The 10,439-nt window shown below is 49.5% G+C and overlaps 1 protein-coding gene across 1 annotated transcript in view; it reads right to left on the minus strand.

Moving 5' to 3' along the window:
- LOC104470928 (fer-1-like protein 4) overlaps positions 1-10,008 on the minus strand; it is a gene marked incomplete at its 5' end in the record, with an annotated part of 13,840 nt that extends 3,832 nt beyond the window's left edge. Inside the window, 11 exons of the mRNA XM_010086052.1 lie at positions 799-1,040; positions 1,333-1,431; positions 2,391-2,476; positions 3,513-3,691; positions 5,514-5,668; positions 6,437-6,607; positions 7,111-7,238; positions 7,694-7,804; positions 8,227-8,358; positions 8,715-8,821; positions 9,960-10,008. Coding sequence (XP_010084354.1) covers positions 799-1,040; positions 1,333-1,431; positions 2,391-2,476; positions 3,513-3,691; positions 5,514-5,668; positions 6,437-6,607; positions 7,111-7,238; positions 7,694-7,804; positions 8,227-8,358; positions 8,715-8,821; positions 9,960-10,008 — 1,459 coding nt within the window. The remainder of the gene's footprint in view (positions 1-798; positions 1,041-1,332; positions 1,432-2,390; positions 2,477-3,512; positions 3,692-5,513; positions 5,669-6,436; positions 6,608-7,110; positions 7,239-7,693; positions 7,805-8,226; positions 8,359-8,714; positions 8,822-9,959) is intronic.
- Positions 10,009-10,439: the final 431 nt, after the last annotated feature.

Raw genomic sequence — 10,439 nt, forward strand, 5'->3', positions numbered from 1 at the left:
AGGGGGGGTGGGACTCAATGGGCTTTAAGGTCCCTTCCAACCCAAACCATTCTGTGACTCTGTGATTCCATAAAGAGAGTTTTATCCTACCCAACAGACAGCAGGGCAAAGCAGATGCTTTTTGATGGGGAGGCCAAAGTTTGAAGAAGGGAGGGATAACTGAATGGAGTGCCACAAACTTGGGGGTGGCAGCAGAAGCAGGAGAGAGGCAGCAGTGCTTGTGCTAGCATAGTGTGGGTGGAATCACCACCAGCTCAGCTTCATCAACAGGCCCTGCTGCATGCCCAGCTCAGCAGGTCTGGTTACTGGGAAGTACCAGAGCAGCCAGGGGAGCTGTAAGCCCCCAGCAATGGGATGCTACAACTCAAGTGCAAATGGTCTTACAGAGGTTGCCAATCTCTGCTCCCACAACGTAAGCTCCTGGGAAAGCTGCTCTCTGGCCAAGTCTTTGGGATCTGCAGATCTAAGTAGAGCAGGGAAAATCACCAAGTTTATCAGAAGGGCTGTGAGGAAACAGAACCTGGAAATCTTGTGGTGTGACAGGCCCTGAAAAAGGACACCAGGGCCCTGGGACAAGCATGCAAGCTCAACATGTTTGTGCAGGAGAGGTGCATATCTCCAGGATCTGCCTATAGCTCATACATGACAAACCAGCCCAGGTGACTGCTGAGCTGAAGAGCTTGATCTGATGCTCCCTCCTGACATCCCTTCTCAGAGAACTGAGCCCCAGGGGAAATGCTGTAGTACTCCAGCAAGGTGAGGGACAGGTCACCCCACTTCCAGCAGGTCACACCATACCTAAAAAGTCATTAGCTGAAATTCTGTCATAATCCCAGACCTGGAGGACCAGAACAGCTGGTTCCCAAAACTCTGATTCCTCCATGGAGAAGAGAGAGTCCTTCTTCTTGTAGGTGATCTCCTTCTCGGTTGGGAGATAGTTGAAGCAGAAGATGAACCTCCAGTTGAAATTGCCCTCCCCGGTCAAGGAGTTAAAGTGAACATCTGTCTCCTGCTTGTCATGGTCAAGACCCTTTATCCAGCTGCAGGAGAGAAACTCAGTTATCTCCTACCTCTGTCAGCCAGCCCCAAAGGCAGAGCAGAAGTATGGAGGGGCCGAACCCCATGGAGTGGGAGGAAAGGAAGAGTCAGAGCCAAACCAGACCAACACCTGACCAACATCTTTGAGGGTACAGCAGTCCATGCAGAGGACTGGAGTGGTGAACCTCATGCTGAGGCAGGGAGGAGAGGAGGTTCTGAAGAGGCAGTGAGGGTGTGGGGCAGGGCAGGGAGAAGGACAGCCAGGCTCTGGCCTCCCTCTGGCTCCCATCAGACCTTTTCACATAGATGTCACTGGAAGGCTCTCCTGTTATTGGGTTGACATCATCAAGGATCACATCATCCGTGTTCCAGATAATCACACGCAGGTCGTAGCTGTGGGAAGGACACAGGGGTGACTGAGACACCTGTTCTCACCCCCTGGTGCCTGGGAAGGCAGGTCAAGCCCACACCAGCAGAGCAGCAGGACTTGAACCCTCTGTGGTCCCCTGCCAGGGGGTCTTCTAGCCAAGCACAGCCGAGCAGTCTCGTTACCCCACACAAAGCCCTTCCTGAGGGGCTACAACCCCACAAGACAAACACCCACAGTCAAAACAGGCAGCTTTTGCAAAGCAAATCCCTGGTGCATGGGAAACCCACCCAGCACCACTTAGCCATAGGAGCACAGACAGGCAGGAAGGGACCTCTGTAATCTCTGCTCCAACCTCTTGCTCTGACTTTGTAGGTGATTAGATTACTCAGGCCCTTGTCTGCGTGAGTGTTGAATATCTCCAAGGACAGATATCCCAGGACCTCTCTGGGTCACTCCATCCCTATCCCAGTGTAGCTTCACTCTCGTTGGGAAAATGTTTTCCCTATATCCAGTTGGAGTTTCCCTTGCTGCCATTTGTGTCCATTATCTCTTGTCCTTTCATGTGCACCTCTGAGAAGAATCTGGACCCTCCATCTCAACAGCCCCATTAAATCATTGAAAACAGCAGATCTCCTCCTTCAACTTCACTTCTCTAGGCACCCAGAGGACATCATCCCACTAGCTGAAACAGAGCTAGACGAGTGGCTCTGATCTGAGTTTCTATCACCTTCACATCCACCCTTAGAGAGATTAACCCTGCCCTTCACAAACACATGTGTAGCTGAAATGCTTATGCCCCATGATGATGCACCCAAGAGACCATCCCATGGCCAGAGCTGAAGCAGAGAGGAGGGCTGTATGCCAGACTAGCACAGATCGTCAGCCTGTGAGGGACCCCGTGGCACATAATGCCAGGCACGGCAAGGGACAGTGACCCTCCACACAGGCTCAGCAGCCCGAGACCCACTCCGATGGGTGCTACCTGACAGGCAGTCGTGGCTTGATATTGACAGGCGGCGGTGCAGGGACATCGTTTGGAAACATGTCGATCCACATGTGCAAGGAGCCCTGACAAGAGAAGATAGCAGAGAGACTTCAAAAGACAGACTCCAGCTCTTCAAGGAGCAAGGGCTTGGTCCTGCAAGGAAAGCTCTCACCAGAAAGCCTCTGCTTCGCTCTCTCCATCCCCAGCACTTCAGAGTGACATGTGACTGGATTTTAGATAGGGAGAAAATTAAAACTACCAAAAATTGTTTATTTCCCTCCCCACTCTGCTCCCCGCCCCCCCCCCCCAAAAAAAAAAAAAAAAAAAAAAAAAAAAAAAAAACATTTCAGCTGAACTGAGTCCATTTCAAACAGAAGCAAACATATCTCTGTCTTAACAAGAGGCACACAATGGTACAACACTTCAGCATAACCAAGAAAACCAAACCCACATGCATTTCCAGGGCCAACCAAAGCCAGAGTGACTGCAGAGCTCTTCTTTGCTACAGACCTCTGATACCTGGGAGAACAGGATACGTTCAGTGCAGGACATTGAACTGGTTGAGCTCAGATCACTGCATGGCATAAAACTGAAGACAAATGTTTCTCCTCCAGCCAGTAGTTACACCACGCCTCCTGGAAGAAGCCGAGGGGCAGAACAGGGCTCTTGCAGGCAAGCAAAGCAGCAGTGATAGGGGACAAAGCAGAGGAAGAGGCAGGGATAGGTAAGGACACTGCCACCCACCATGGTACATGGTGGCAGGGCTCAGAAGGCAGAGCAGGTCCCTTGCCACCCACACAGCATCCTAATCAAAGCAGTGCTACACAGCCTGAGGACACAGGAAGGACTCTGGGCCACCAGCATTGTGACCACAACATCAATGGCCAGAGGTCCCTTAAGGAAAGGGTGTTCCAAAGGACCAGAAGAGGTCAGAGAGTGGCTGTGAGTGGAGTGAGTTTGTGACACAGACAGCTCCAGTCGCTCACCTAGGAAGGGGCAACACATGGGATTCATGTCATGATGAGGACAACAGGGGACCAGCCAGGGGGCTGGGAACCAGCTGTCACAAAAGTCATTCCCCAGAGCCATGTCTAGGTTGGGCAAGGAAATACACCTCACCTGCACAAGCCCAGGGTTCTCCGAGTTGTACAGAGACCGGATCTCCACATGCTCTGGTACCAGCTTGTACCCATATCCTGGCATCTCTTCCCAGTGCTGCAGGACGTACAAAGCCTTATGTTCATCATCCACTGACCAGTTCTCATCTGCCACTCCTCTCTTGTTCCTCACAGAGGCCTCTGCAGCAGGACACAGCCAAGTAGAAGATGAAGGACTCTGGCCAGCAAGAGCCACGTCAGGGTGTTAGTCACAGGCACAAATAAGGGAAGATGATGGACTGGGCAAACAAGCACCTCCCCCACCCAAAAAAAAAAAAAATGGGGAGAAGCAGGAGGACAAGGATGAAGGGAATGAGTTCAATATGTTGCAGTAATGCAGAAAATTGTAGTCAAGAAGACAAACAAGCTAAGATAAATAAGAGGAAAAGGGCAAAAAGAAATTTACTATGGCCCTGGGAAAAGGATCAAGGGGACACCAAGGAGGATGTGTCCCTCTTGGGCAGTTTAAATCCCCATCTCTCTGTGGTAGTGCCAACAGATCCATGGATGAGAGGTTTTGGTCTAGAAGTGCTCCAGGAAAGCATCACTTGTCACTTGGCAATGACACACAGCTGTGCTCTCTGTTAATGTAACATCTGCACAATTAATTGACTCATTTGGCACAGTGAAGTCAATGGCAGTTCAAGACCAAATCTTGCTGATGGGGAGAAAAGCATGAACCAACAGATGAGGACACAATGACCCTCCCATCCCTGGGTTTATGGAAAGCATCTGCCCTTTGGAGATCAGTCTGAGACTGAAACCATCCCAAGGGGTCCCTGAGCACAGCAGAGGTTCAAGGGGCACTAACTGCAATCATGTCTGAACCAGAGCCAGCTCTCAGGGGAACACACCAGGAGAATACCTCATTTCTCCTTTCCCAGCTACCCAGTGACCTGACAAAAAGGAGAAAAGGGCCTTTGGAGGCTCCTTGCACTCTCCTGAGCAGGATTTCTTTCCCCTTCACGATATAAGCCATAGAGGCCAGCGGAAAGCTGAGGAACAGCAGGACTGAAATAAGCAGAAGGTGAAGTTGGCCGTAGACATGTGTTCCCCCTCTCTGGGCAGGTCAGGCACAGGGATCATCCTTCCTACAGGCTACATAGCATTGCCTCACAGGACCCACCCATCCACAAGCAGGCCACATCTGCTCCATCCTTTCCTCCAGACTGGATTTGATTGCATAGGTGTTGGCCGTTGGAGAGAAGTGTGCAGAGCAGGAAGAGGCCTGTGCTCAGGGAAGTTCTCCATCACTGCTGGTGGAGGGCATGAAAGGTTGCTCTGTTCTTGGACATCTGTGGCCCTGGCTCGCGGTTTGTAATGCCAGTGAGGAAGAAAAAAACAGCAAAGAAGTAGCAGAAGCTGCCCACAAGAGGAAATCAATAGTAGTGAGGAGCAGTGAGGAGTCACCCAAGGCACGCAAAGCCACCAGAAGCAGAGAACATCCCTGAAGGACAAAGCCAACTAAAAACAGGAAAGAAGACCAAAAAAAGTCACTCTCCAGCCCCCCCAAAAAAACCCCACCAAAAAAGGACACAAGTATCTTGCTGAAGGTGGTCACAAGCAGGTGGAGGTACAGCTTTGCGCCAGCGTCAGCCACCAGAATAAGCTACGCCTTCTGTGGCTGCACAAGTCATGATACCACCATGAACATCACTGCTGTGCAAACAGGTTTACATTGCTCCACCCACTGCCTGGGAAGCCACTTTGGGACCTAAGAGCCTGGATCACATGTTCCCCCAGTGCAACACCATCATGCACCAAAAGCAGGCCACTGTGCACCAAGGATGCTCTCCTGGTGACCCAGAAAGCTGGGCTGTGCAGGGCACAGAGTTGGGGCAGCCAGCCTAGACACTTAAAGGAAAAGAGGCTGGTGGGTTCCCAGACCTCTCACCAGCACATGCACTGCTGGGCAAAGGCAGCTGTTTAAGGGAGCAGTCATTGTTCTCCAAGCCCTCTGTACCTTCAGAAAAAGCCTCTGGAGGGACCTTGAATATTTTATTGTCCACTTTGACCTCCTCCCATCTGTACTCTGCTGCAGGGAGTGAGTTTTTCTTGCATAAACTGTCCAAGATCTGTGTGGGCTTGAAAGCATCTCGCCACATGTTGTAGCCGTTTCTGCATGGAAGGGAGAACATGGAGAACATCAACAGGTTTTTTTCCTAGGCTGTGAAATGCCCTGCCTTCCCTACAGCATAGGCTGTGCCACCAGATCCCTGCTCAGATTGTCACTCGGAAAACCACAGGCACACAAAAACTTAATGAATTAAAAGCTTAGCAAGCTCTCCTCCAGAACAAGCCAGGCTTGCACCCCACAGAACCATTAGCTTCAAAGAAGCAACAGGAGCAATTCCAGCTGCAGCTCGTAAGTGGGAGAGAGGTTTTAGCAGTGCTAGAGACTCAACTCCATGCCCACAGCTCCAATAGCAGGGTAGAGGAGAAGCTTACAGAAAACTGACAAAGACACCAGAGAATCCATACTGAATGAGGCCAAAGGAAAACAAATGCCATGAGTCTTGCTGCTCACAGAATTAGCTACTGCCAGAGAAAGCATCCTGCTTTCTGAAAGACGTAAAAAATCACATCAATGTCAAGTGAGTGCTTTTCTCACAGAACACCAATATGAAAGCATTTAAGAATTTTTTACTACTATATGCAAAATATATTTGTCCGCAGTAGGAATTAGAGCTATCAAAGGAAGCTGGTAGGCATCTAAAGGAGATGGAGTTATCCATATAACTTGTAGTGAATCTGTGGGGTACCTGCTCAAAGGATACTGTGGATGCAAGCGCTGTCCTGCAAAACTGGGAGGTGTTCTGTTACCTGCCCAAATGGTAGGTAAGAAGAATGCATCTCACGGCCCTAATGCGTCACACCGGTACCTACATGTCATACTGAGAAGCCACTCCACAGTTGGCCCTGTGTTTGCTGTAGAATCGATTCTCCAAGTCAATCTTGGTCTCCCCAATCAGATCATCAGATCCAACCAAATCATGGTCGAATATTGCTACAGTGAGTTCTGATTCCACGGGAAAGGAAACTGTCAGCTCCACAACTCTGGACAGAAGCAGAGAGGAAGAGTGCCATTAGCAAAGAGGATGGAAATAAAACACATGCGCTGCTTTGATTATCCTACAGATTTAAGAACTCTGATGACCCAAAGACCTCTGATAGAGTTTGGTTCTCTGTAAGTTCAGTGTGTGCAGTTTTCAGTGTGAATGTTCAAACAAAGGAGTTACTTTTCCAGGAATGTATGCCTTTGGATAGAGGCCCTGGAGCTAGGGCAAAAGCTCTCCCAATGCTCTGTTGCTGCTTGGCTTGCTACTTTGTCTGTTAAATCAAGTGGACCTTGGGACATCTTGGGAGTGCTCCCCTCCTAACCCCAAACTCTTATGGCTCCTGTGTCAGCTGGAGGCAAGAGGCATGCCTTGGACCTTTGTGTTACAGCACAAGATTCTCCAGCACAAAGGGAACAGATGACCACACATGCTGGGCCACAGCCTGAGCCCCAGATTTGCACTATTCCTATTAAACCTGCTAGATAAAAATGTCCTGCATACTCTCCAAACACAGGATTGAGCTGCTTTGGGATGTATCGCTCCTTTGTGTCTTTCTGCTTCTGCCCCACAGTCACCACCACATAGGGGTCTGCCTTGCCATTGGGGTCTGCTGGAGACAGGTTCGTAGCCTGGAATACACAAGAGGTACTGCTATATATCAGCTGCAGAGAGCAACCTGCACAAGGTAGACCGCACAGGCCTGAGACCACCCAAGCCCACTGGCCAGGTCCCTCTAGCAGCTGCCCCAGCAGTGAAACAGGCACTTATTCCCATGCAAATCCCCACTCAACAAGCCACCGATGTCTCCAGCTATCAGCCCACCTGCTTGCTCACTGTCTCAAGGCAGATGAGAGGAGCCAAGAAATGCCCATCTGGATATTTAGCACCTCCTGAAGCTATAAAGCATGGAAGGCTCTCCATGGACAAGATGCAGCTCACCTCCACTGGGCTGGTAGAGCCTTCAAGACAGCATTGAGCTTTTCACAAGTGCCACTGCTCATATTTAGTGAGCAGAGAATGGCAGGAGGTCCATAGGGAGGGGACAGACCTCCAAGCATTACTGCCACCACCACCAGAGACTTACCTTAACAATGTAAACTCTTACAAGAACTTTGATGGGTCTGTTCCTTGGAATGCCCTGGGAGACCTTGGGCTCTGTACCAGCTTCCTCAGTGGGGTAGAGGTAGAAGGACCCCTGCAGAAAAGACATTGGAAGGAACAACTAGATACAAAGGAGAATATCTCAGATAGGATTGGAGCCACCAAGACCAGCTTCACCTGCCAACTGAAAAATTAGAGCCATTGCCCCATGCAGACTACAGACACCCTGTGCCCATGGGAACAGTCCTTTCCAAAGTCACGGTCATGTCCACATGTCCCAGGCAGTCCCTGTTTGCAATTCAGGCTGCAGGCTGTAAGATCAATGTCAATGCCAGAAGATCTGAATATTTCCAGGCACTTGGACTGCCAAAGGCAGGGGGAAGCAAAGGTTTTCTCGGGACCTTTTCAAACCAACTTCTGTAGTTTGTATTTCAGAGTCTACACGCTCTGAAGTACAGGTTGTCCTAAGGATTTTCTTCCACATGCAGCACAAATGTCATTCAAATGATAGAGTACCTTGTACTTCCCCACAAAATGTTCATCCTCGTTTCCATCTTCATCCTCATTTGCTTTGCCACGATGAAGAGGGAAGATACACAGCCAGTCTTCAAAATTAGCAAACTCATTTTCCAGCTCAGAGTTGTAGATCTGAAATAAGTAGAAAGTAATTTTGGGCCTTTTCCTGCCATCTTAAAGGGGAGGAGAGTGAGAAAGACCATCCTTTCCCTGGTTCAACCATTTCACCTGGTCCTATCTTACCCCTGTATTACTCGGTGCAGGGTGTTATGGTTTTCCCTTTTCCCCCCAGGTCCATCCTCAGATGTGCACACACATTCTAGCTTGGCTCCAAGGTCTCACTAGCTGTTTCAAAGCCCAGCAACAATGGGGGCCCAGCAGACACTGCAAGTTCTCCTCCCAGTCTAACCTCCACTGCAAGGAGACAAGGAGGACATGGACAAAGGGCCAGGGTTGAAGGAGGCCAGATCTGTCACCCCAATAATCACCTGAAGGGTGGCAATGAACTTCCTCTTGTGTCGAGCAGGTTCAGCTTCAATTACTGCCTCATCTTCTGCTTCCATGTCAGTGGAGGATGCGTTTAAATTTCCTCCATCTAGAAATGGCAATAGGAGATTAGGAAATGCTCTGATCTCTCCTGTAATCTCAAGCTTCTGTATATGCAATGACCCCCGCAACAGCTTTTGCTTTAACCCTTGCCTTTGACCTGTGTCAGGGTAACTGGAGCTATCACTGTCTGCAACAGGCATCCTTACAGCATCTCAGGTTTCCCAGCAAGGCATGGCTGCATGGATGGAAGGACAAAAATTGGCACAGACTTGCTTGTCTGCATGGCTACTGTTTAGAAAGGAAGTGGGCAGAGACCAAATGGAGGAAGGTGGCTGGACCAGCCCACAGGTGCTGTCACGGAAGGCACAAATGTGAGCCAACCCTCTTGTTTGGATGGATGTTTATTTGATGGAGTGCTGTTTTTGGGTGGATGTCTAACTGAAGCACCCCTACCGTTTTGGGCACAGGCAGCTGTGCCTGGGGAGAGCATAGCTAGACCTTTCCCTGAGGCACCAGCAACCCAAGGAGAGAGAGGGTGTATCCTTGCCCCATTTCCCAAAGACTCCAGATCCTTCAAGCACTTAATGGCATGCAGATACCCTCCAGCCCTCCCCTTAAATAGGATTTACATCATTTGCATACTTACTGTCTCACCTCCCCAGGTCATTCCTAGGCAAGTCACTGCTTACACCTCCACAAACCTGAGCCTACAGCTGCAACACTGTTCTCAGATCATCTGTTTATTACTACTATCTTCCTGTTACCTTGTAGCGAATCCTCTACCCCAGGTGAGTGTCCCACATGCACAGAGTGATGCCCAGCTCCTGGACAGTTTTGCCTCTTCACCATCCTCTCTCTTCATCCCACCTTTGCTTCCTGCTCTCACCCCAACAATCCCATGATCCTTGCAGCTGATTCTTCTGCAAGTTTTTGCTCACTTAGGAAGGCTCTTCCTTCAACACAATTTTCCAAACTTTTATAAGGAAAGTTTTGTTTTTTCAACTTGAAATAGCCTTTGTTACCCCTTGCCAATGTTTCCAAACTCTCTGCTCCCTTTTGTGTTGGTTTTGCTGAGTTTTGTAAAGCCATTGCCTTCTCAGACTCTATTTCCACTTACACCCCTCTGGGATGGTTTAAGTCCTGGCTCTCCCCACAGAAGAGCTGGGTATTGCTAGAGGACTCACCTGCATCATTCAGGTCATCATTCTCAGCATCTTCCTCATCACTGAGTGTCTGAAACACACACAAATAGTCACCCCACATTTCTGACAGCAAAGGCTTCTCCATCCAAGCACAGGACACTGCCAAAGCTTTCCTGGCAGAAGAGTCAGTAATACATAGCCTAAGAACATTTAGCCTTAACATCATTGCAGGAAGGTATTCAATGAGTGCCTTAATAATCTTTTCTTTTCCCCAGATCCTCTTGCTGGCTTTTTTGATTGGGATTCAAGGAACACGGGTCAAGGAAGGAAATCTGGGTCAGACCTGCTCCCATAGCACATCCTGGGACAGCCAGGACAGAGACTAAGCATCATGAAAGCACCTGCATTGCAGCTAAAATCAGCAATGTCACATTTTCAGAAGTGCCTCAACAAAAGCCCAGTCACATTCTCAAACCACTTTTGCACCTAGCTTCAGGGATGTTTCAACATCCATTGCCTGCT

The sequence above is a fragment of the Pterocles gutturalis genome, unplaced genomic scaffold (genome assembly GCF_000699245.1).
Source record: "Pterocles gutturalis isolate BGI_N339 unplaced genomic scaffold, ASM69924v1 scaffold41050, whole genome shotgun sequence".
Taxonomy (NCBI): Eukaryota; Metazoa; Chordata; class Aves; order Pterocliformes; family Pteroclidae; genus Pterocles; species Pterocles gutturalis.